General features: G+C 42.7%; 1 protein-coding gene across 1 annotated transcript; it reads left to right on the top strand.

The window, feature by feature from the left end:
* The first annotated feature begins 11,976 nt into the window (after positions 1–11,976).
* On the top strand, positions 11,977–26,775 carry CD180 (CD180 molecule). The gene is made up of 3 exons (XM_003266006.3): positions 11,977–12,231; positions 22,766–22,932; positions 24,511–26,775. Exons 1-3 carry the CDS (start codon positions 12,142–12,144, stop codon positions 26,237–26,239), a joined length of 1,986 nt encoding a protein of 661 aa, XP_003266054.2. The 5' UTR covers positions 11,977–12,141; the 3' UTR covers positions 26,240–26,775.
* The last annotated feature ends 469 nt before the right edge of the window (positions 26,776–27,244 follow it).

The following is a 27,244-nucleotide window of genomic DNA, read 5'->3' as shown; positions in this document are numbered from 1 at the left end:
AATAAAATATATTCCTGAAATTAATTAATTTTTCACTTTGGGGCAGGGAGGACTGCCATGTCATTTATTAAGAGAAAGCAAAATGAAGCAAGGAGCTGCTCTGGGAAGACACAGGGTGATGGCACAAGAACATGATAGCTAGCGTGTCCCACAGTCCCGGAGGCCCCTGCCTGCCCGCTTCCTCCACCAGGGCCTGCCCAGGGTCTCAGGGCGGCCTCCCTACCCTGCTTCCCTCCAGACCCCCTCTCTCCCCTTGGAAGGGCATCCTCCCTCCATACAGGGCCAGGTATTTTTCTCTGGATTCAACCAGACAACAATGACATTTTATTTTCTGTTCATCTCCTCCAACCACCCAATTCCCACCTCCTCTCCCTCCTCCCACTTCTCTTCCCTGCCTCCCTTTTGACTGAAGAATCCCCGCTCCCTTGGTCTTCCAGTGAGGCTGCAGTGACTAAAGGGGACCGCTTCCCTTCCACTCATCGCCACCCTGGTCCAGTTTCCCAGACCCTGATGCAGTTGGTTGTAAATTCTTCCAGGAGCTGTTTTCTGTCTACTTTTTGGGAATTTTTTTAAAGTAAAAAACTTAAAAATAAAACACAAGTTTAAAAAGCAAAATGTGGAAGAATAAAGCAATGACAGATTTGTTTGTTTGGTGATTTGTTTTTCTTTCTAAGATGGGCCACTAGAAAACTTACAGTTGCATATGTGGCTCCCGTTTCTATTGGGCAGTGCTGCTCAGAAGGATGTACAGGATTCGCCCAGGCAAGGAGACCCGTGTTTAAGGAGATGACAGAGGCTGGGAGAGCACTGCATAAGAGAAAGCCTAGGGGACGAGGCTGGGGTGCAGTCACAGAGCACTGGGCTGGCACTCTCCCACCTTGCTCTGCCCTTGACCCCGACTATGACTAAATGGACATTTTTCGTGGGCAAGGAAGGAGACAGGATTCAAAGTTTTCTTCAAAGCATTGGCCAAAACTGGTTGTTCTGGTGGTTTTTTTCCCTTCTTCAGGCTTCCCTGATACCTTCTTTCTCTTGTTTGATCTCTGCGGCCAGACTCCCTAGGTTCAAGCCCCAACCCATCCATATAGTGAATGACCTTGGGCAATTTACTTAGCTTCCTTGTGTTTCTTTGCCTAGAAAAGACTACTCAGAGTCTAGGCATAGGATTACATTAGTTTGCATCTCTACAATACTTAGAACAGTACCTGGCAATCGTAAGCACTGTGTGCTAGATATTCATTTCTCAGAAGACAGGGGGATAAAAGATAATATTTTAATGAACTTTCTTATGAAGATGGTAAATGCTTCATATTCCATTAATTTAAAAAACATCAGCAACCTTCCAAATTCAATTCTGCTGATGAAAGTATAAGTATTTTTTTAAAAACGTGACAATCCAATAAAAAAAAGGTGCATCTGTTTGGGAAGTGTGGGCCATGGCCAGGCTATTTTCTTGGTAGAATTCTGGATTGGGAGCGGGCCATCTCCTGCCCTGGAAAACAACCAGCTCTTCAAGTATCCAGCTCCACTGCACCCACACAGAGCTTGAGGCCTGGGGATAGCAGGTGCCTTAATCCCTTGTTATAGGTCTGAATTGCAATGGAGCTCAGTCATTTCCCATATCGGCACACCATTTTGACTTCACATTTTGACCTCACATTTTGACCTCTTCAGAAACTACCAAACCACAATGCCCCACCCGGCTGTACAGGTTTCTCTGAAAACACAGCCTAGGCTATCTCCAAATCAATTCTGAGAGTAGTTTTGACATGACTGACTCACTTGAAGCAAACATTTTTTGCCATTTGTTCAGTTTTTGTATTGACTCTTGACTATTTAATGTGCATGTTTCAAAGTTACAAGTCAGCCCCGCTTTATACAGCCAAGATACGTGCAGTTAAATTTTTAAAAATCAAGTCATCAAAAAACCTGCACCAGGTTTGTTACAGTTTAAAGAAATTCTATAAGGAACTCTATTCTGTGAGCACAGTCACAAATAATTATGAGTCCTTTGATAAAATAATGTTTATCAGTTCTACAAATTAAAAGTGTTATGGTAGATTTGTTTAAAGCAAATTAAACTATATTTAGAAGGTGGGAACAGGAATTTTACAGTTTCCTCTTTTTACTTCTTTTGTTTGTTTGTTTGTTCATTAATTATAGACTACGACAGGAACTACAGTAGTTATGTTCCAACGAGAAAAACTATGCTAGAATTTGAAACTAGAATGTTAGAATATCACCATACTTGGCCATTGCTGATGGTATCTCTCTGTAAGGACTTTTTCTCTACCTTGATGTCTGTTTATGGCTGGTCTGATCATGGTATATGCTTATTCTGCAATATAAACTGGATTTTTTCTCTGGTTGAAAACCCAAGACACACCAGTTCTTAGCTTCTTATTTTCTTCTCCATAGGCTCCATATCTTGCATCTCATTTGGGAAAAAAAGTCAAAAAGCTAGATTTGCCCCACCTCAGAGGTGAACTGCCTACCGCATTGGCCAATGTCAGGGCTGTGGGGCATGTCACATCTCAGGGGGCTGGAGGCCACCACTCCCTAACTTACCTCCTACAAACACATCCCACGGTGCCTCAGGTGGCCACTAGGTCCCAGACCCTGAACTGGAATAAGCTCAAAGCCGGGATCTCAGGCAGGTTTCCTCTTTGATGGTGCTGGCTGCTGAGATGATCAGGCATCTGAGCAACCCCAAGGACTCAGATGAGTGGGCCCCAACAAGACACCGAGGGAAGAAAATAAATGGGTGCTACCTGGGCCTTCCACAGATCAAGAAAGATGATGATCCCACAGAAACAAAGTTCTGGTGAATGAGGAACAAATGGGAAGGTACGACAATGAAAAGCCATAGCTTAAAGTGAGGTTCAACAATAAAAACGAATATAAAAATCTGAGGGGACGAAAGCTTAAAGAGATAGGCCCAATTAAAGCGAGAACTGAATGCTGACCAAACCGGCCCTACAGGAAGAAGACTTTCAGAAAGAAAATGCAATCAAAGTGAAATGAATGACAGGCAAAGAAACAAATGCAACCTATAAAAATCAAAGACAAATAATGAAAACGTGTTTTCCTGAGCATGGAGGTCAGAGGAATTGAGCAAGGTTTTGACCAACTCTCCATCAATCTCCATATAATAAAGTGATACATTTCTGTGACTGGGGCTGGTTTGGTTTTATTCTTAAGTCAGAAATGATAGTTGTTTCCAGATCTTAGGCTAGAATCGAAAACATTCAATATTTTTTATTATTTTGAAATTAAAACTCCCAAATGTAAATTGCCCCAAACTAGCAAATCTCAAAAACCTAAAAATCTTACATATGTTCCAGCCATGCAGGAGCTGAAATAGAACTATTTACAATAGTTTTGATCAGTATTATTTATAAAACAGAAATCTCATGAGTCTACTTAGAGCAAGTAGCACTTTTCTCTGGGGAAGTTATCGGGGAAAAGCAAAGCATTTTGGTCCCAGCTATACCAAATTTGGTGGCTTTGGGCACTTATTGGAAGGACCCAAACTATGCTGTAAAATAAACAGAAACAGGTATGTGAGATTGAAGTCATTTCTAGAAAGATATTTAGAAAATATGTGCAAATGTTCAGATATTGCCACAATAAAAGCCCTCCGCAAAATCTTAACCATTTACTTCTAGTTCCCAAGCTCGTCCCCGAGCCCCTTCATATTCTACCCAGGGCACTCACATGCAGGATGACTGCTGGAGATCTTACGTGATTGGAGAGAGCCTCCCTCACAGGAGGAAGAAGTCTCAATAAGCAGAGATTGAGTATGCAGACCTGGCAAGCCACCTTAATTAGCTTCTTCATATGTACAAACATTTCCTCGCAGCCCTACTTAATGATCAGCAGTCATCATGTGCCCTAATGCAGAGACTGTATCAAAAATAAATTGGGCCTGGGACAGCCTCCTCCTGCCCTGTCATTAAAGAGTCCTATTTACTGTAGCCTTTGCAGTCACTCCATCTCCTTAGCACTGGAAAGTCACTACAGCTTGCAGTGTTTACTTTGGTGGTCAACAGCAATAGGCACTCAGTGGTCCCGGCAGTCGCTCGGAGCCCATAGATTCTGTGCAATTAAGAAAATACATCTGCAGGAAGCGAGGAGTGGCCCACGGGCCTGGGGACCAAGTCAGCATGTCCTTGGCATTTACTAAGTCCAGATGTCTTTATCTTCTGGGCAGGAAGTCAGAGCCTGTCCAGATGGCATCTTGATTGCTTTTGGCCCAGCTGATTAAATTTCTAAGGCTGACATCTCTTCCAAATACCCTCTCCATCCTGTGAAATGTGGTTGTCAGATAAGTGCCAGAAAGAATCCCCACAGAGGACCGCAAACTGGGAGGGCCTGAATGCAAACCTGAGCGCCTGAGAAGTCCGCGCTGAACACATTTCCTGCCATATGGCTGGGGTTCTGGGATTCTTTCCACTACAAGCAAGGGGATTTCTTGAGAAGCAGTATGGTAGGGAGCAAGAGTGAGTCTGGGATCAGACAGAGAGAGTTAAGAGCCCTGGAACTTCCACTTTCTGACCTGCGACCTTGCGTGTATTTCTGAACCACTCTAACCTTGCTGTACTCATCGATAGATTTGGGATAAAAATAGGACCTACATTGCGTGAACCCGGGAGGTGGAGCTAGCAGTGAGCCAAGATCGTGTCACTGCACTCCAGCCTGGGCGACAGAGCAAGGCTCTGTCTCAAAAAAAAAAAAAAAAAAAAAAAAAAAGACTTACATCAACAAGTAGTTCTGAAATTATATGTGATAAATAATGCACATCAAGTGTTTACAAGAGTACCGGCATATAGTCTGTATTCCCTATATACATTTTATTTTTGCTCTTCTTTTACTTTGCCTCCTGAGGAGCTGCTCCTTAAAACCACAAACTGAATATGGACAATAAATCAGCCTGGTCACTCACACATGCTTTGTGCTAGAAATAACACGTAATTCTTGCCAAGCATGGTGGCTCAAGCCTGTAATGCCAGCTACTCAAGAGGCTGAGGCAGGAGGATCACTTGAGGCCAGGAGTTCAAGACCAGTCTGGAACACAGCGAGAACTCTGCCATAAAAATATTTTTTTTAATTACTATTTTTGTAATTGATTTTTTTTTAGAGACGGGCTCACTCTGTCACTCAGGCTGTAGTACTGTGGTGCGATCTCAGCTCACTGCAGCCTTGACCTCCTGGGCTCAGGCAATCCTCTTGCTTCAGCCCCTCAACTAGCTGGGACTACAGGCATGTGCCTCCACACCTGGCTGATTTTTGTATTTTTTTGTAGAGACAGGGTTTTGCCATGGTGCCCAGGCTGGTCTGGGACTCCTGAACTAGGCAATCTGCCTGTTTCAGCCTCCCAAAGTGCTGTGATTACAGGCGTGAGCTACTATGCCCAGCCAGAAAAAAAGTTTTTTTAATACATAAAATAAAAATAATTCTTTATAGTCCTTTATGGGTTATTTTTTATAGTCCTTTCTTTCACAAGCACTCTTCAGAGGTAAGCAGGGGAGACAGTATTTCTCTTTTGTAGAAGAAGTTGAAATGCTTAGAGTCTAATGATATGTCCAAGGTCAAATAGGTATCTGTGTCTGAAGATGGAAACCCATGAAGGCTGCTGAACTCTTGTCTGCTGCTAATCCTGCTCACAAGAGGAAGACAGAGCTGCACACCAGGCAGAGGAACAAACAAAAGGTTCCCTTACCCCATCCTGCCTGTAACAAATGCTCCCAGTCATACTGACGGGACATTTCTGAGGTTCACTAGAATGAAGGAAGGATGCCACACTGCCATTTACGGAAGTTGTTGCCTACCTCTTAGCTAGCTTGGGCCATCCTTTCCTCGCGTGCTCACTGTAAAGGGCTGTGGGAATTTAATCTAATACAATGCTCACAGTCAAAAGCCTGACGTAAGACAGGGTGTGAAAAATGTTCCTGAAGGGCTAAAAGTAAATAATAACATAAGTAAGTTGAATAATAATATAAGTAATCTCAACTTTTGGGACTGTTAAACTCATAGGTTGTTCATTTACATTCTTAATGAAAAAATGACAGGGTTGGATTAGATTATTTTAAAACTTATTTTTAGCTTAAAATTTCTGATTTTAATGCGCCACTATTGAAACTATTTTATTTCAGAGTTGAGAGTTTATCTCAGAATCCCAGTTCTCAGCCCTGTACTCACTCTAGTCCCTGTATCTCAGTTCCTGTTAATATTACATTCATTTACAGTTTGAGAGAAAAACTCTAAGGATGCCTTTAACATTTCTGCCTTCAAAAAATGCATCAGATGAAAGAGAAGTTAGTGAATGGCACTGATGTTCTGGTTAATTGAAAGTTAAAGCTTGACAAATATACTAACATGCTACACATATTTTCAGAACTATATATATGTAACTGGATGGCCACAAAAAATAGTGAAACCCAGATTTGGGGAAACGTTCCAACACCAGATAGTTTTCCAATTGCTATAATGAAGGCCCGGAGAATGAATATTTCCAATATCACTCATCTTGGGAAGAGGTAAATCCTGGGACAGGGAGTGCAAATGTCCTTGGATAAGACAGGTAAAGACCACCCCTTCCCCTGAGTATGGAAACACAGAAGATTTGGGCTCAGAAGCACATGTAAGGACTTAGACAGCTCACCTCTGTCACAAAAAAATTCTCTATGTCATGTGAAGGTACTGTGCTTGCACTGTTGGTGGTGGCATTGGCAGCAGTGCCAATAATAGTGCAGACAGGGCCATGAGTGGTGGCTCACACTTGTAAACCCAGCACTTTGGGAGCCCGAGGCAGGCAGATCACCTGAGGTCAGGAATTCAAGACCAGCCTGGCCAACATGGTGAAACCCTGTATCTACTAAAAATACAAAAAATTAGTTGGGCATGATGGCAGTCACCTGTAATCCCAGCTACTTGGGAGGCTGAGGCAGGAGAATTGCTTGAACCCAGGCAGCAGAGGTTGCAGTGAGCCAAGATTGTGCCATTGTACTCCAGCCTGGGCAACAAGAGTGAAATTGTGTCTCAGGAAAAAAAAAAAAAAAACAGTGCAGAGAAATAGTCAAGTTCTGGATGAGGGTCAGCATCACAAGCCTGTCCAGCTTCAAAAGTACACAGCTGAGCTTGAAATTGAAAGAGACCAGAACATAATACCCCAAAATTCACCACTTTGATGTGTTGATTATTCTGACCTGAAAGTAACTGAGAAATTGCAGATGTAGGAGAGGCTTCCTGCCCTCCCCATTTTTACCTAAAAACAGGACATAAATTTCCCATGAGAAAGGTGCCATTCCTGTACCAGGAATAAGAGAATATTCTTATCACTGGAGACAAGGAGTCAAAACAGACCTTACTTAACCTTTACCTTTCATTAATTTTCTCCATATATTTCCCAGTCACTTTCCCACAATTTACTGCTCCTAGCTCAAATCCCTTTTTCCTTTGTCTTGTCACATCTCCACAGTTGATTGCTGTTTGCTAAAATGGTATGTAATCCTCTGGGTCTAACCGCCTCTTTGGGATCTTCCTGTCTTTCTAGGAAGCCCTTGTGCCACATAAAAATATTAACATCAAATAAAATTATTACGCTTTTTCTCCTGTTAATCTGTGTTTTGTCAGTTCAATTCACAGGCTCCAGTCTGAGAACCAAAGAGGGTAGAGGAAAAGTCTTTCTTCCCCTGTAAAATCAAGCCAGACATGAGGAGAGCCCTGTCTCCTCTCAAGGTGTGAGAGGAGCATCACCATCACTTGCTCTGTCTAGCCTGGTGGCCTCACAAGCATCATCAACCACAAGGACAGAAGCAAAAGCAGCATGACAAGAAGGCAGGAGTAGAGGAACAGATGGCTTTGTTCTGGTGCACTCATGAAGCAGCACAACAATAACCCTCAGAGAGAGGCGAGCTTGACTTTGGGCCCTTATGGCTCTGAACCTTGGGTTATAATAATTTGATTTAAAAAATAAACAGGCCGGACACGGTGGCTCACACCTGTAATCCCAGAATTTTGGGAGGCTGAGGCAGGTGGATCACCTGAGGTCAGGAGTTCAAGACCAGCCTGGCCAACATAGTGAAACCCCATCTGTACTAAAAATACAAAAATTAGCCAAGCATGATGGCACACACCTGTAATCCCAGCTATTCGGGAGGCTGAGGAAGTAGAATCTCTTGAACGTGGGAGGCAAGGTTGCAGTGAGCTGAGATCGCACCAATGCACTCCAGCCTGGGTGACAGAGCAAGACTTCATCTGAAAAAATAATAATAATAAAATAAAATAAACAAACATATATTGGGAAATATAACGATAAAGAGTAAAATTGACCATACGATATTTAAAATATTCACGTAAAATTTTAGATGCAAATAAACATAACCATCTGGAGGCAGGAAAGCAGGCTTGAACAAAAAGCAGAACTACAACTAAATGTAGAGAGGGGAAAAATATAGGTCAGTTTAATACCAACAGGTGCCCATAAGATATAATATAAATTATTGTTATAATTCCCTAATGAAATTATTTTAAAAATATCTAGCTTTTTGCTAAACTTAGATCAGAATATTTTGGTTTGTGCATCCTTGAAAGAAAGTACATTAGCCTTTGAGTTATCACCAGGAAAGAGCTTGAAGAGCCAAATAAAGTGTTCTAGGACCCCAAATCACTCCCAGATTATAAATATGTGGCAACAAGGAAGTGAATGTATGGGCCTCACCAGACAGGAAATTGGGTAGTTCTATGGGGTCACCCATGGGGACACAGCTGACCACAAGTGATGAACTGCATGCAAATGTAGTAGAATAAAAGACAGCACAACAACAAAAACAACGATTTGGGATTTGTATGTAAATATATGTTAATACCTAATATAAGGATGCTTGAACTTTTGAAAACTTCTGGGGCCCACAGTGTGTTGTTTCCTCACTGAAATGGATGCTGATCAGTAGAAATAAATACATTTCTGGTGTGTTTTCTCATGTTCTCTTCTCCCTCTCCATACCTCTGCAAGAACTGTTTCTCAGCATGGGTGATGGCAGTTTGACCCCTTAATGGCACTGTGAGTCAACTGGGATTGCAGAAATCATGGCGCCCATCACTCAGCCAAACTTCTCTCTCTAATTTTTGTTTGCCAAGAAGATGTGAGACTACCTGGAAAAAGAAAGAGCAGATTATTAACAAAAATCAAGTGTAACTCAATATTATTGGCTCAAGCCAAAAACTCTGTTACAAAAGTAAATTGGAAATCATAGTTTTGAAATAGAGTAATGGAGTTTTAAATAAAGAAGTACCTTGTTGATAAGCTAGTTAAACCCATAATTTCGCAGGTAAGTAAATTGAGACTGAGAGACTGCCCCAGTGACACACAACCAATGAGTGGCAAAGCTGGGATTAAAATTCAAGTCAGTGCTTTTCTTGGGCAATTGGGAAAACATTTAGATAAACAGCCCCTGCTAGGGGTTGTAATACATGAATTTATGATATAGTTTGAGGAACTAGAGATTTTTAACCTAGAAAGAGAAAGATTCAGGGACATGGTAGCTATTTTCAAATACTTGAAGGTAGAAAAGGCCTTGAACTTATTCTGTCAGCCAAAGGAGACTTTAACAGTTCAATATAAGATAAAACCTTTTAAACAGTCAAACTTGGCCAAAACCATTGGGGGTGAGGGATGATGAGTTTTCTGTCACCTGAGGCATTTCAGAATAGACTGAAAAATAATTCAGAGAGTATGTTTTTGTCTACAGAGAGGGGTGAATTAAGGGGTGTGTAGGAGAGAATTCATGCACGAACATCATTTGGATGGGGTGACCTGTAAGAGGATGTGGTTCTTTATATCCAAATTCTGGGACCAAATAAGAGTTTCATTCTTGCCTCTAAACTCTAAAACCTATCTTCTCATCTGTTTGCAGTAGTTTACATTTTAATCTATTTCATATTTCAGGGTATTATGCCCTGAATATGTGATTTGAATACTGTGGCAGAAGGTCACTCATATTCATTCATTTTATTTTACTCTTATATACTTGCAGTGAGTCCTTTGAATGCATTATGCAAACACACGTAAATCATATGCAAATGATATGGCCTCAGAAAATGACAAAATCTGATGGCCTTAACTGAGCCATCAGACCTTTCTTTAAAAAGGAAAGTAATATGCCTTTCAACATCTATGGGGCAGGAGACAATTTCCTGAGAGTGATATTTACGTGACATCGGAATTCATTACTCAGTCTTTCCCTCACATTCTGCATATTTATGTGGGACTTTAAGGTAAGAAAAGCATTTTCACATACATGATCCTATTTGATCCTCATAATTACTCTGTGATGTAGGCAGAACAGGAATTATAATTCTTGTTTTTCAGATGGGAAAACGGACTTAGAGAAGTGAAATGACTTGCCCAAGGTCACTCAGTTGGTAAGCAAGGATCTGCGGTCTAGCACTAGACCTTTCCCAGTCCTCAGCTCTTCCTAATATACGCTGATGGATGTCTTATTTGAAGCAAGGTGGCCTGTCGTTGGTCTGGGTTTGCTTAGACTGTGTCTTGCTGATAGCATCTTCAGAGATGATTTTGTTGATGAAGATGGCATTTTAAGGGGGACCAGGAAAAGCCCAAATGTGTGTAGCAGGCTTAGCAGACTGCCAAGTACATATTTCCTCCAATCCCCTCTGCTTTTTAGCATCTTTTCTGAAATCTCCAGATGAACAACATTCTTCACCTCATCTACTCTTCAGCTCCTTCAGGAGGTAAAGTCCTTTCTTCAACCATGAAGAGTAGCAGCATAGTCTCTGCAGATTTTCTGGATCTGAAGCCCTAATCTACCACTCTCTAATTGTGTGGCTTGGAGAGATCATTTAATTTCTCTTAAGCATCAGTTTCTACATCTATAAAATGAGGGAATAACGTCTCTTTAATAGAATATGTGGAAATATTCGAGGATAGGAAAATGCAGCAAAAAACTGCCTTAAACCTGACCCAGTGTCTGACACATAGTAAGGACTCAATAAATGGCAGGTACTACAGTCATTTGATTCATCATAGTAATACAGTAGAGGTGGTGGTGGCAGTAGTAGTAGTAGTTAAGACATCGTGAACTCTGATACTAAGAACTGGGCTCTTGGAAATGGACTGGGAGAACAGTAACACCAAATATATCCTGTACGCCAGAGGGCTGAAGAACAGACAGAACAGGTAGCTAAATGCAGCCTATTGAGGAATGTTTGAACTTTGGCTTTCTTTAATCATTGCCACATCTCGCTCCATAACAAGAGTAATTGTAATTCTGCTTCAAAGCTATTTCTAAGAAGAAATAGAGCCAAGGCTGGCATCCCTAACTCTACTGTCCTTTAGCCAGGCTGCTCTATCTATGGCAGTGTCCCCTACTTCCCCAGGCCAGGTTAGGAGGGAACAAGAGAGGAGTTCACCCCAACTGCTTTAACAAGCCTGAACCGCCAGGTCAAGAGATGAAGTAATCTTCCCCCTATACGAAGACCAGAGGTGGGGATGGAAAAGGTGGCCAAGGCAGCAGCTGAGGCTCAAGGAGCAGATACACTCTCAAGCTTGCTCCCTCCTGCTCCAGTTCCCAGCTCAGCAGATGCCACTGAAGAGCTCAGTTCTTCAGTCTGTCCCCACAGAGTGCTCTGCCCTTCCATGTTCTCGGACACCTCTTCTATTCACTGACCTAGGACAACTAAGAAAGTGGCCTCCTTGGTGAGTAGAGCTTCCACAGCCTCTCGGGGAAAAGGACCAGAAGCTGTTAGAGTTGGCCAAATGCTTGAAGTTGGCATAAAGTCAGTTGGAACCATCACAATGAGAATCTGTGTGATCAGCCCAAAAGGACTGCACAACTGATTCATGTTCAGTGCCAGGAAATGCAACGGGCCATTCTTGGGCTGGGTCCTCAGTTATTTTTGGCAAAGATGGGTGGTATGCAAAAGGGACTTCCTTTTTTTTTTTTTTTTTTCAGCACAGAGCCACAGAATGCTGAGCAGTCAACAGCATTTCTTGTTCCAAGATCACCCTTCTGAGTACCTCTCTGGCTGCCAAATTGCCAGGGCCTTCATAGTTTGATTCCATTTCTCAGCTCCAAGCATTAGGTAAACCCACCAAGTTAGGATTGCACCGGTCCTGTGATGGCGTTTGACGTCAGCTGCTTCTTTTGGGTGGTGCTCTTTTCTGCCGGCTGTAAAGTCATCACCTCCTTGGATCAGATGTGCATTGAGGTGAGTCCAAACTGTTTGTCTTTATGCAGATTAAACTGTCTGAAAATTGTGAGATTTAGCACACAGTCCAATCTGAGCCTTGGCATCCCAATATCTAGCGTCTTTAATAAAGGAAATGAGGTGTATATATAATTTTTCTGTTATTGTGAGAAAGGAGCCAAAGAACTCTGCCAGGGGATCACCTGGTGGCATCTTAATAGGAAGCAAAGAGGATTTTTCTCCTCTTCAAACGATTCCGCCCAAATAATCCCAAGTGGGTCATAAGATATTAATAGGGTCTTTGTGCACAAAGCAGACCCCTAAACCTGCCTCAACCTGGGGCAGCTGTTAGTTTAACATCCCCACTCTCACATGGCCACTATCCCAATGAGTCCTTTGGTCTCCTGACTCTCAGGGTGAGAATTAGTAAAGACGGGGCTGTGCCAGGTTTTCGAGCATTGAAAAGATCACTCTGAATGAGTCTGGCTCTCCCCTCGACTTGGACAGCCCTCCATCTGTTTTACTAACCCATAGGAGGAAAATCTGAGAATAGAGCCAAATTGCAACTTCTGTTTTGGACCATAGCAATATTTATCAACCTGTGGGAAGTTCTTGGAGGGGGTGATGAGAGAAAAAGGAGAAGGGCCTCCGTCTCTTGCCATCCTCTAAAACGCTTCAAACTTCCTCTCGCTTTCTCTGACCCCACAAGTGATCAATACCACGTGGCCTGTCGGACAAGGGCTGCTTACAGGAGGAACCATGAGTCTTGGTGGCTTGGTGAGCTGCTGGTCTGGGTTGAGGTAAAAAGAAGAGTAGGAGCCAGGAGTAGCCAGATGTGGAGTTGCCCTGTGGCAAGGCTAGAAGGAGATCAGAGGATCAGGAAGAGCAGAGCAAAGCCAGTGCTGGGGTAAGGCTCAGAGCTGGATGAGCAGAGCCTTGTTGGTCTGGCATTAGGATGGAATCAGCAGCAGGCCAAGAGGAGGCATCATGCCAATGAGAAATGAAGGCTGGGAAGGTGTGTGTTGGTTTGCTTGGGCTGTCATAACAAATGCCACAGACTGGGCCAGGCGTGGTGGCTCACGCCTATAATCCCAGCACTTTGGGAGGCCAAGGTGGGTGTATGCCTTGAGACTGGGAGTTCGAGACCAGTCTGGGCAACATGGCAAAACCCCGTCTGTACTAAAAATACAAATATTAGCTGGGCATGGTGGCACACGCCTGTAATCCCAACTACTCGGGAGGCTGAGGCAGGAGAATCACTCAAACCCGGGAGGCAGAGGTTGCAGTGAGCTGTGATTGTGCCACCGCACTCCAGCCTCGGCAACAGAGCAAGACTCTGTCTTAAAACAAACAAACAAAAAACACACCAAAAAACAAAAACAAACAAAAAAAACCCTGAATACCATAGACTAGGTGACTTAAGAGAAATTGATTGTTTCACAGTTCTGGAGGCTGGAATTTCAAGATCAAGGTGTTGGCAGAGTTTGCTTCCTCTGCATCCTCACTCCCTGGCATGCAGATGGCCATCTTCTCTCTGTGTCCTCTCATGGCCTTTCCTGGGTGCATGAGCGTCCCTGGTGTCTTTTTGTTTGTCCAAATATCCTCAGCTTTAAAGGACTCAAGTCAGATTGGATTAGGGCCCACCTATATGACCTCAGCTTCGCTTAATGTCCTCTTTAAAGGCCCTGTCTCTAAATACAGTCACATTCTGAGGTCCTGTGGTTTAGGACTTCAACATATGAATTTGGTGGTGGGGGAGAGAAAATTCAGCCCATTACAGAAGGAGAAGAGTAAGACGTTTCTATCAGCCCCAGAAGGCTGTCCCCTCATCCTTCAGGTTGGAAGGTCTGTAATTGCCTGACAAGTTCTTCCCACCCACTGCCCAGACAAAATCAATCCACTGAGAGTATGGCATTGCAGTAAAGAAAGCTTAATTGATGTGAGACTGGCCACGCCAGGTGGGAGACAGAGTTATTACTCAAATCAATCACTCCAAAGTCTTGGAGATTAGGAGTTTTCAAACATAGTTTGGTGGGCAGGGTACACGGGAATAGTAAATGTTGACTGGTTGGGGAAGAAGTCATAAGGTTTTGGAAAATGGTCCTCAGTTGTGAGTCCACTTCTGGGTGAGGCCACAGGATGGGGTGATTCAGGAGTCTGGGTGGGGTTAGTCTGAAAGATATCTCAACAAAAACATTAGATTCTATAATATGATGTTATCTACAGGAGTAATTGGGGAAGTCACAAATCTTGTGACCTCTGGCCACATGACTCCTGAACAGTAAGGAGTAACTATGCCAACATCTTAGGTGAATTCAAGCCCCTCTCATAATCCTAACTGGTGACCTTTCTTTAGTTTTAAAAAGGTGCTTTTGTTTTAAGACGGGCTATTATCATCCTTGCTTTAAGGTTAAACTATAAACTAAATTCATCCCAAATTCAGCTTGGTCTACACGCAGGAATGACCAAGGAGAATGTGGAGGTTAGAAGTAAGATGGAGTCAACTATGTCCTATTTCTCTTGCTGTCATAATTTTGCAAAGGTGGTTTCAGGTCAATGTCATACAGACATTTGGGAGGCATGACAAGTGGGTAGGAATGAGGGCACCATCCCCCCAGTGATCAGGAACATAGGTTATCACTTCCAGGCGACAGCCTCCAATAGGATAACATCACCATTTAATTCCAGCTCATTGGGAAGCAGGCTGTTTTAAATGCCCCAATCTTATACACCTACAAGTTTAATTCTGAAATCCTTGCATCGGGGGGAGGCCCCCTAGTCCTTTGGCTGCCTGTTCTGGGGCCTTCAGTGCTATTCATGTCTCAGGACTGGTGCTCAGGGTTCTAGGGCCTGCAAGCCTAGCCCTGTGTGTGGCAGCAAAGTCTTTCCTTTTTGGATAAGCCAGATGAAACTGAAACCTTCCTGCAGCCCTCCCTCTGAAAGAAGTCTGATTTTAAATGACCTTGTCAGCTATTCAGTTGGCATCAGATCTGTATTTTCTTTTGTTTCACCCATCATGTGGGAGTTCTCAAGAACAAGATTCTAAGGCTGTTTAGGGAGCCCTTGCTACTGTGGGGATACTAGGGAGGGGGCTGGGGGATGCAAAGACAAATCGAACTTATTCCTGAGAGTCTGGAACTTTCCAGGCTGCTGGCAAGGGATAAAAGGAGGGGTGGCTAAAAGAATAAACTCTTGCCTTTGACTTAAGAGTTTGGCCGCGTTTCAAGGGTAAATCACCCCGAACTTTACTCACCCTTCCCAGCTGCTTTCCTTTCCTCTTTTCTTCTTCCTCACTCAGCTCATGCATAGTTAACCACATAGTGTCTGCATGTTCATGTGACCGCCATTACCCTATTAAGCCTGTGAACAAAAGTTCTCTGAAGTGGAATTTGAGGAAGGAGACTTTATTCCAATGAACAGTTCGCAAACTGAGGAGACAGGGCCTTTGGCACGTAGCTTTTGGAAGGTGCATTCCAGGGAACAAATGAGGAACTTGGCCTCCATAGAGAGAAATTTCCCACTCAGCTTCCCAGTCATATTCATTTACGCAGTGGAAGGATTCAAACTTGCTTAGTTCTGATCGGTTGGTGCCGCTGGGCCCTGACTGGTTGATAAAGCTGAGCCCTGATTGGTTGGTTCAGGTGAGATCAGAAAGTTCCAAAATTAAACAGAGATGGGGGTTTTCCGAAACTCAGAGTACATGTGTGACCTCTAGTCAGCAAGTGGCTGCTCGGCTCTATTTAAAATTTAGGCCCAGTTCGCCGCTTGGGATCTGATATAGTTTGGATCTGTGTCCCTGCCCAGATCTCATGTTGAATTGTAATCCCCAGTGGTGGAGGCAGGGCCTGGTGGGAGGCGTATGGAGGCAGCTCCGTCACAGCTTGGTGCTGTCTTGGTGATAATGAGTTCTCCTGAGATCTGGTCATTGAAAAGAGTGGCACCTCCTCTGTCATTCTCTCTCTCCTGCTTTCACCATGCAGCATGCCTGCTCCCCGTCCGCTTTCTGCCATGATTGTAAGCGTCTCAAGACCTCCCCAGAAGCCAAGCAGATGCCAGCACTGTGCTTCCTGTAGAGCCTGCAGAGCAGTGAGCCAATTAGACTTCTTTTCTTTATAAATTAAGCAGTACTGAGTATTTCCTTTTTTTTCCTTTTTTTCTTGGTTTTGTTTTTGTTTTTGTTTTTTTTGAGACGGAGTCTCTGTCACTCAGGCTGGAGTGCAGTGGCGTGATCTCGGCTCACTGCAAGCTCCACCTGCAAGGTTCATGCCATTTACCTGCCTCAGCCTCCCGAGTAGCTGGGACTACAGGTGCCTGCCACCACACCCAGCTAATTTTTTGTATTTTTAGTAGAGACGGGGTTTCACCGTGTTAGCCAGGATGGTCTTGATCTCCTGACCTCGTGATCCACCCGCCTTGGCCTCCCAAAGTGCTGGGATTACAGGTTTGAGCCACCGCGCCCAGCCCCAAAGTTCTTAATTTTAATATACCTCAACTTATTTTTTTTCCTGTATTTTCAGTACATTTCTGTCCTGTTTAAGAAATCTTTGCCTACCTCAAGACCGTGATATTATCCCATGTTTCTTCTAGAAGCTTTATTGGTTTGTATTTATTTTCTATTTCTAGGTTTCACATTTAGATGGATCAAAATTGTTTTCGTTTTTTACATACAAGTAGGAGTCAAGATTAATTTTTAAATAAAACTTTTTGTTTGGAAAACTATCCAAACCTACCTACAAGTTCTAAGACTATTACAGTGAACACCTATAGTCTACATAGATTCTTCCATTGTCAAATGCTACATGTTTTCTCTCTCTGTCTCTCTCTCTCTGTGAATGTTTGTGTCCCTGTATATGTGTGACTTAAGCAAAAATATTGGGACCCGTATCAAGTCTTTGGAAGCTGATAAATATGCAAAGAGCAGCTGGAATTCAGTGTTCTGTGATTTGGATTGTGGTATCATTTTAGATGCACTCTTGAAATATTTGCTTGGGAATGTGGGCATGCCTCCCCTTTTCAAGTGAGCTCAGCTGGGCCATCCTTTTCCCTTAAAACTATGATAGAAGTGAGCCCTTCAGTCCCTAGGTGTGGGATGGGGGCTGGTTAGCAGAGCTCTTTTTTGAAAGGAACTCCAAGTTCATAGAAACAAGGGCTTCCCAATAGGTTTCGATAATGATGTGAGGTTGTGATGATCCAGTTAAACGCTAACTCTTCTTGTTTAGTGCTGACACACATTATCGCATTAATCCTCATAGTAAACTTGCAAGGTGAAGTTCCTAACCTCAATCTACATTTGAGGAAAAGGGAGGCTCAGAGAACACAGCTTGGTGCTTGAGAGCGAGGATTTGAACCCAAGCTGTATGACTTTACAGACAAACAGAAAATAAAGTGCATGCAACTGGAATGTCCTTTGCCTGGAGGAATCAGATTGACAACGAAGTTATAGGGATGTGCTCTCTAGGGAGTGTTTGTTTTGTTTTCAGAGAGTAATTGTTGCTCTGGGATTTGGCTCAGTCGAATTGCCCTATCTTGGATGGAGGCATGATTAATGAGGAAGGGTTGGAGGTCAGTGTCCCAGACTTCTGATGCATGGGGAGGTGGCTGCTGCGTGTGTCAAGCACAGATGAGAAATCCGAAAAGGTGAGAATAAGCACTTGAGTGAAATTCAAAGAGTTCCAAATTAGAAAATGTTTCAACACTTGAGAGGAAAGAAAATATAGTGGGATGAGAGGGAGTTAGATATACAGCAGAAGGGAGGAAAATAAGAGCCTGACTGAAAAAATGCAAATGAATACCTAGAGGGAAAAGGGATTGCAAATACAGATGTAGCTCTGGGAGCACAGCTCTGAGACAGAGCTGGAGACAAAGCAGATGACACAGATCCCGCTGCACAGTGGGTCCCAAGCGAATGCCCCTTGACTTAGAATAGTGATGGACATGAGGCAATTGTCATGAATACCACATGGCCTTGCCACAGCTCTGCTCGCTGTGTGATTTCACATCGAGAAGTCCCATCTGCAGTGGAGCCAGCAGAAGCAGAGAGGTGAGAAAGGGACTTTGGAAATTGACCACATTTCTAGACTTCTCTAGGAAGAGAAGGCTGGGTTTATAGGAAATCGTCATGTGGAGATCCGAGAAACTGCAATGGTAGTGGGTGTCTGCCTGGAAAAAGTAACAGAAGCACATGGTCCTGGCGGTGGCCATGCTGTCTGCTGGGGCCCAGTGTTCCTCCTCTGCATCTTGTCCTTTCACTCTCTGTTGCATTACCATTGTGCTGTTCTGGAACCCTGGCTATCAGAACTCACGCTCAAAAATGTTTCATTTGAATATTGACAGGGAGAATGACACACCCTTACTAATGCAGTATTTCTACCAAAAATATATAACCAGAGTCAAATTATGAGGAACATACAAACCCATAACTGGGACATTCTGCAAAATATAAGCCTGCATTCTTCAAGAGACACTCACATCGTGAAAGACAAAGGCTGAGGAACTGTCTCAGATTAAAGGAGTCTAAGGAGATACAACAACTAAATGCAATGTGTGATCCTGGATTGGAAAAACAAAAATTACTATAAAGAACAATAATGAGACAATTGGCAAAATTTGGATACAGACAGTATGTTGGAGAATAACATTGTATCAATATTAAATATCTTGAATTTCATAATGGCACTGTAGTCATACAATATCCTTGTTTTTAGGATATATAAACGTTGGTGTATAGGGCTTAAGGGTCATGATGTCAGTAGTGTACTCTCAATCAAAAAGAATGTGAATAATAGTGTGTGTGTGCATGCATGTGTGTGTACTTTCTGCCTTAAAAAATTACAATAGTCTGAAAACAATCTAATGCATCCTAGATAATTCCAGAGCATGTGGTGCTTTGATGCCTCTATCATCGTGGCCACTTTGATGATACAATTGTGATTATAAAAGCTATAAGAGAAGGGCTACGTGTATGCTGAGCCCTAGACATTCTCTAAAACGTGTTTGGTTTCTAAATTCTCTTATTAGCTGTGTTTCTTGTCACTTGCCTCTTTCTCCTAGAAATCAAAGGCACAGGATCTATTGCCATTTCCACCTAACCAGAGATGATTCAATATTATGGCACAGGCTCATGGTGGCCTTCTTGATCCTCTTGGTAGCGTCATCCACTCGTTATCAGTTTTTCACTGGGTTGAAACCAAGCTACTTCATTTACCTGCTTTCTATTTTCAAGGAGCTCACTCAGGCCACTGGCTTAGCAGAGCTCCTCCTGGATTCTCAATCTTCTGCATCACATTAGTGCAGTAAAGTGCTTAGTAAAGCACACAAAAGGCTGAGGCACAGAATAATTTAGGTATCATAGGCACTTACATATTCAGGAGGAGGGAAATGACAGCATTGAGCCTTTTGCTGTAGGGCCAGAATAGAGTGAGACAAACTGAGGAAGTCTCTTTTCTCCAGCCGTATGTGACATCAGTTATGCCAAAGGAGACCAGAAAAGAAAAATGTCTCCCCTAAGCTAATCAGCACCTTTGCAACTATTGGGGCAGCAGCTGCACATGCATATTCTCTCTGGGTCGTCCATATTCATGGGCACCGAGGATGGGTCTGGCAACACGTGGTTGTTTTCCCCACCAGTAAGCTAAATCTCAGTTTTCAATGCAAAGTGTGCATTTCAAGGACATTATGTGGATTTGTGGCAGTGCCTGGAGGACTTTGGGCCTATAAAATGAAGAATAAATTACAAGGACATATAAATAAAGCATTTTCTTCAGTGACAGTTATAATGTTGTCACAATATCAAAGAAAACTGGTGACTTTCTGTAGATGAGCATGTTCTGTAGCTACAAAAAACTGCATCGCTAAGCAGAAATTGGAGTGAAAGAAAATGAGGTTACAATGGTGACATCTCAAAAGCCTCCTGCTTCAAAGCAAAGCAAGATGTGTGCAGTTCTGTTTCTCACTAAGCAGATCTGTTTGTAACTCAGCATAAGAAAAGCCACTGATTTGGAGTCCGTAACAGAGTAGATCTTTTCCAGGCCAGGGAAGTCTCAGTGGGGCTTCTGGTGAACCCCTGTGTGTCAGGGCAAGGCAGGGGCTGGAAGGTTGAATGAACTCACCTGGAGCCTGAGATGATCTGAGAGCTGGCCCAAGGTCCTGGGACGTCCTTGTTCTTGTGCCTCCAAGGTCACTGTCTTAGTTGGTTTCCTGCTGCTATCACAGAATGCACAGCCTGGGTAATCTGTATAGAAAAGTAACTTATTTCTCATAGTTGGGAGTTAGGAAGTCCAAGAGCCCGGCTCTGGTATCTGGTGAGGACCTTCTTGCTGTGTGATTCCATGGAGGAAGGTGAAAGCAAGCAGGTGGACAGAGCAAATGGAGGCCTAACTTACCCCCCACCTTCTTTTTTTTTTTTTTTTTTTTGAGACAGAGTCTCACTCTGTGGCCAGGCTGGAGTGCAGTGGGGCAACCTTGGCTCACTGCAACCTCTGACTCCCTGGTTCAAGTGATTCTCCTGCCTCAGCCTCCCGAGTAGCTGGGATTACAGGCATGCACAACCACGCCCAGCTAATTTTTGTATTTTTAGTAGAGACGGGGTTTCGCCATGTTGGCCAGGATGGTCTTGAACTCCTGACCTTGTGATCTGCCCGCCTCGGCCACCCAATAACTTATTCGCTTTATCAGGAGTCCAGTCCCACGATATCTAACCCACTCTGCAATAATAGGATTAACTCATTCTTGAGTGTGGAATCTTCACGATCCAATCACCTCCCAAAGGCCTCACCTCTTAGTATTACAATGGCAATTAAATTTTCAACACATGAACTTTGGAGGACATATTCAATGCATAGCAGGAACTTTCCCTAGAGATCATTTATATCTTTCCAAGGAGACTCCACAGGCAAAATATACTCCATCAGACTTTCATACCTGCCCTGTCAGACCTTCCTATTTTCCCCACTACCCTTCATCTTAAAGCATTAGCCAGATAAATAATGACCCCACAGTTCTACAGGCTTCTAAAAAACCACTTCCCATTTTTACCTACTTAATTCAAAACATAACTTGTGTTAGGACATGATTGGCAGGCTTCAGAATACATGACTACCCTGGGGCACAGGATGAGGAAGTTATCTGTACTTACGTGTAGGGTTGTGCCCAAAAGCCTACTGTCTGGTATCAGCAGCCTACAAATACAGAGATCTAAAATTAATTCATACTTCAAGATTGCAAGGCCTCAGGTCTATGCCACCCTGCTAGTTTTTTTAAGCATTGTGTTAAGAAAAAATGTTAAACATATACAAAAATAGTAACAAAGAACCTCAATATTCGACAATCATAAGCATTTTGCCTACTCACTTCATCTCTACATTCCTCTCCTCCTTTTTTGCCAGATTATTTTAAAGTCAGTTCCAACGTCATGCTGTTTTACTCCTAAATATTTAAATATGCATCTCAAAAGAATAAGAACATTTCTTTTAAATAACCACAAGTCCACTGTCATTAACAAAATCCAGAATTCCTTAATATCATCGAATTCCGTCCTCATTCAAAATTACCTGACAGTCTATAAAATGCCTTTTTGAACTGCTTTATTTGGATCAGGATCTAAATGAGGGCTACTCTATTATTTGATGGTTATGTCTCTTAAGTAGATCTTATATCTCTGTGTCTTTTAACAAGCACTATCTCCTCTCTCATTCTCTCTCTCTCTCACACACACACACACACACAGATAAAACAAAGTCAGTTGTTCTATAGAATGTCCCACTTAAATCCACCATATCACTTTGAGATGTGAAGTTAAACCTAAAATCTTGATGAGTTTCAAGTTTAATTATTTTTTTGGCAAGAATACTTCATAGACAATGCTGTATACCTCACATTGTCTCACATCCGAAAGTATGTAATGTTTGATTGTCTTATTTTGGTGATGCTTATCTAAGGCTGATTTGTTTGTTTCAAACTGAAATTAAACATTTCCATTCAACCAAAATCAAAACTATAAAACCAAGTGCATTCAGAGAAGTCTCACATCTATCCCTGCTCTTCTATCTGGTCTCTTCCCTCTTCTGAAAGGCAATCAGTTTTTGGGTTTTTGCATGGTTTGTTTTAACAAATATACGAAAATTCACACATACCTTTCTTACACAAAAGGCATACTCTGTACATTATACTACATACTGTATACCATATACACTACATATATTGTTCTGCATTTTGCTTTTTTCACCTTGAAATATATCCCAGATATCACTCCATATCAACAGATGGAGTTTTTTTTTTAAATTTTTTTCAGTCTTAGAGGATTCCATTTTGTAGATGTACCATGTTTTGTTCAAGTAGGTCCCATATTGATTAATAGGCTGGTCATTGTCAATCTTGCTATTACAAAAAAAGTACTACAGTTAACAGTGTGCATTCATCATCTTGTTTTTGGCAAGTGTATATTTGGTAAAGATTACTAGAAGTATGATTGCTGCTCGGAAGGTAAAACATATAATTTTGCTAGATAGTCTATAAAATTATTAAGTCTAATATGAATTTACTTTTTTTCTCTCATCAGAAAGAAGCCAACAAAACATTTAACTGTGAAAATTTAGGTCTCAGTGAAATCCCTGACACTCTACCAAACACAACAGAATTTTTAGAATTCAGCTTTAATTTTTTGCCTACAATTCACAATAGAACCTTCAGCAGACTCATGAATCTTACCTTTTTGGATTTAACTAGGTATGTATCTGAATTATTTGTGTGCTCTTGATATTTAAGTTTAAATACAGTATGTGCTCAATTTATTTGCAGGACCTTTTTGGGGGGCCCAGGGACAATCTGCTTATACTACATGTTTACGCCTCCCCATGAAATACTTCTATGTGGGTGAAATGTAATTTAAATAAACATCAACCAATGGAGAGGAAAGTGGATTGCTCTCAAACTAGTTGCATCAATAGTACTGTGTGAGCAGTTCTAAGGAATACTGATAGCAAAAATGAAAATAATCTTGTACTAAATCAGATGCCAAACTATGCTAAATTTTGGCATCGTTCATTTTTGGGTAATGACATTTAAGAAAAATTTCTAGGAGAAAAGCACACCATCTACTTCCCCCCCTTCAAATTGGAAAATGAGTTACATTATTTTGCTATAGTGGCATAATTGGGATTCCACATGGTGATCCAGTGTTTGAGAACCAGTAGGAAGAAGCATTACAAGAAAATAAGGGAAGAAAATGAAAGGGCTATACAGTGTGTGTGTGTGTGTGTGTGTGTGTGTGTGTGTGTGTGTGTAAGAGGGGACAGGCTCTGCATGTACCTGCAGTCTGCACCCTTTGCGGCAGTTCTACTTCTTCTATTTTGCCCTTCAACTTCAGCTTCTGTGGACAGAATGTCCACATCCATAGTACCGCTTCATTTTTAAAACCACCACTGTGAGGTTCCATGGTGCATAGTAGCATCCAACTTACGGTTAGATGAGGAGGCCATCTGTGTGTGTGTGTGTGTGTGTGTGTGTGTGTGTGTGTGTGTGTGTGTAATCCAGTATTTTTAGGTGCAACACCAGGATAATTTTCTCAGATGAAAATACAGAGGTTGAGAAAAGTTGTAACTTGCCCGGGATGACACAGATTTTTGTGTATATATATATATATGTATTTTATACCATATATTATCTATTATGCATTCTATACCATATATTTTTTATTACTTAAAATGGTAAATAATAATTTGATTTTTGCCCACAATCAAATGACCCATGGTTCATTAGAATACAGGCACAAACCTCTGAGGGTTCAATCTAAGGGGTGAGATACCTGGAAAAAAATGTAGATCGGAGTGTTCAGAAGTGAGGCTACTAATTAATTCCTGCAATAGGCCATCTGTTGATACTGAAGAAAGTTCTTTTTTTTTTTTTCTTTTTTTTTTGAGATGGAGTCTTGCTCTGTCACCCAGGCTGGAGTGCAGTGGCGCCATCTCGGCTCACTGCAAGCTCCGCCTCCCGGGTTCACGCCATTTTCCTGCCTCAGCCTCTCTGAGTAGCTGGGATTACAGGCGCCAACAACCACGCCCGGCTAATTTTTTGTATTTTTAGTAGAGACGGGGTTTCACCGTGGTCTCGATCTCCTGACCTTGTGATCCACCCGCCTCATTCTCCCAAAGGGCTGGGATTACAAGCGTGAGCCACTGCGCCCAGCCGAAGAAAGTTCTTATGTTTGATTTTGAATGATATAAAAGATGACTTTGTTAATGTGAGTCACTGTATTTTTTCCTTTTTTTCAAATGAATTATTGTTAAATACGATTATCTTTTCAAGGTGCCAGATTAACTGGATACATGAAGACACTTTTCAAAGCCATCATCAATTGAGCACACTTGTGTTAACTGGAAATCCCCTGATATTCATGGCAGAAACAGCGCTTAGTGGGCCCAAGTCACTGAAGCATCTTTTCTTAATCCAAACGGGAATATCCAATCTCGAGTTTATTCCAGTGCACAATCTGGAAAACCTGGAAAGCTTGTATCTTGGAAGCAACCATATTTCCTCCATTAAGTTCCCCAAAGACTTCCCAGCATGGAATCTGAAAGTACTGGATTTTCAGAATAATGCTATACACTACCTCTCTAGAGAAGACATGAGGTCTCTGGAGCAGGCCACCAACCTAAGCCTGAACTTCAATGGCAATCATGTAAAAGGTATTGAGCTTGGGGCTTTTGATTCAACCGTCTTCCAAAGTCTGAACTTTGGAGGAACTCCAAATTTGTCTGTTATATTCAAGGGTCTGCAGAACTCTACTACTCAGTCTCTCTGGCTGGGAACATTTGAGGACATTGATGACGAAGACATTAGCTCAGCCATGCTCAAGGGACTCTGTGAAATGTCTGTTGAGAGCCTCAACCTGCAGAAACACCACTTCTCTGACGTCTCATCCACCACATTTCAGTGCTTCACCCAAATCCAGGAATTGGATCTGACAGCAACTCACTTGACAGGGTTACCCTCTGGGATTAAGGGTCTGAACTTGCTCAAGAAATTAGTTCTCAGTGTAAATCATTTTGACCAATTGTGTCAAATCAGTGCTGCCAATTTCCCCTCCCTTACACACCTCTACATCAGAGGCAACGTGAAGAAACTTCACCTTGGTGTTGGCTGCTTGGAGAAACTAGGAAACCTTCAGACACTTGATTTAAGCCATAATGACATAGAGGCTTCTGACTGCTGCAGTCTGCAACTCAAAAACCTGTCCCACTTGCAAACCTTAAACCTGAGCCACAATGAGCCTCTTGGTCTCCAGAGTCAGGCATTCAAAGAATGTCCTCAGCTAGAACTCCTCGATTTGGCGTTTACCCGCTTACACATTAATGCTCCACAAAGTCCCTTCCAAAACCTCCATTTCCTTCAGGTTCTGAATCTCACTTACTGCTTCCTTGATACCAGCAATCAGCATCTTCTAGCAGGCCTACCAGTTCTCCGGCATCTCAACTTAAAAGGGAATCACTTTCAAGATGGGACTATCACAAAGACCAACCTACTTCAGACTGTGGGCAGCTTGGAGATTCTGATTTTATCCTCCTGTGGTCTCCTCTCTATAGACCAGCAAGCATTCCACAGTTTGGGAAAAATGAGCCATGTAGACTTAAGCCACAACAGCCTGACATGCGACAGCATTGATTCTCTTAGCCATCTTAAAGGAATCTACCTCAATCTGGCTGCCAACAACATTAACATCATCTCACCCCATCTCCTCCCCATCTTGTCCCAGCAGAGCACCATTAATTTAAGTCATAACCCCCTGGACTGCACTTGCTCGAATATTCATTTCTTAACATGGTACAAAGAAAACCTGCACAAATTTGAAGGCTCAGAGGAGACCATGTGTGCGAACCCGCCATCTCTAAGGGGAGTTAAGCTATCTGATGTCAAGCTGTCCTGTGGGATTACAGCCATAAGCATTTTCTTTCTTATAGTATTTTTATTATTGTTGGCTATTCTGCTGTTTTTTGCAGTTAAATACCTTCTCAGGTGGAAATATCAACACATTTAGGGCTGAAGGTTTCCAGAGAAAGCAGATAAATGTGCTTAGCAAAATTGCTCTAAGTGAAGGAACTGTTATCTACTGGTGACCAGACCAGACTTTTCAGATCGCTTCCTGTAACTGGGCAGGGACTCACTGCCCTTTTCTGAGCTTCTTACTCCTGGGAGCCCCAGAGCTAAAGAACCTTCTAAGCAAGTACACCGAACGACTCAGGCCAGAGGGTCAGACGCTGCTGTGAGAGGCACAGAGCCCTTTCCGCATGTGGAAGAGTGGGAGGAAGCAGAGGGAGGGGCTGGGCAAGGACTGCCGGGCCCCGGGGTCTCCCACAGGGAGGCCGTTCCCCTTCTACTCACCCACATCCCTCCCAGCACCGCACACCCCGCCCCTGAAAGGAGGTCATCAGCCCCCACAATTTGGCAGAGCTGAAGCCAGCCCACTACCCACCCCCACCACAGCATTGCGCTTGGGTCTGGGTTCTCAGTAATGCAGCCGTTTGAGAAACTTACCTGGGGACAAAGTCTCAATCCTTATTTTAAATGAAAAAAGAAAAGCATAATAAATTTAAAAGAAAAGGCTGAGAAATGAAACTTGGTATCAAATCGACTCCATTAATCTTCTTAATCCCTACGTCTGTAAGGTCTCTGTAATGCCCCTAGGGTGCAAATGGCTATAAAAAAAAGAACCCACCCCCAAGGTTTAGAATTTCTTCCATATTTGCCTCACTCAGTTCAGAAACCAGGCAGGCTCTGTCTGCCTATCTGATGTTGTGGCTCTTATGTTACAGATCCTAACTTGCAGGTGGGCTGTGACCCAAAATGCTCTTCTACTTGGGCATCTGGTTCTTAGAAGCCTCTTGTCCAGAAGAACTGTGAAATAAATGGTGGTTTGGTTCTCAGGCTCGCCCTTAAAAGCCTATTTGCTTCAGAGAGCATTTGAAATAGCACATTTACATGAAAACGAGGAAGAAGACATCCCTGCATGCTAGCTGTTGGGAACACAGTAAAGCTGGCTTAG

This window comes from Nomascus leucogenys, chromosome 18 (genome assembly GCF_006542625.1).
Source record: "Nomascus leucogenys isolate Asia chromosome 18, Asia_NLE_v1, whole genome shotgun sequence".
NCBI classification, from domain to species: domain Eukaryota; kingdom Metazoa; phylum Chordata; class Mammalia; order Primates; family Hylobatidae; genus Nomascus; species Nomascus leucogenys.
Note: the sequence above shows the minus strand (reverse complement) of the source record. Positions and strands in the feature narration are given on the sequence as shown.

What these genes read in the sequence shown, in the direction of transcription:
- CD180 (XM_003266006.3), top strand. Translation starts at nt 12,142, where the DNA reads ATGGCGTTTGACGTCAGCTGCTTCTTTTGGGTGGTGCTCTTTTCTGCC. An exon ending in TGGATCAGATGTGCATTGAG is followed by an intron (nt 12,232 to 22,765) that starts GTGAGTCCAAAC and finishes TTCTCTCATCAG; the next exon opens with AAAGAAGCCAACAAAACATT. An exon ending in ACCTTTTTGGATTTAACTAG is followed by an intron (nt 22,933 to 24,510) that starts GTATGTATCTGA and finishes TATCTTTTCAAG; the next exon opens with GTGCCAGATTAACTGGATAC.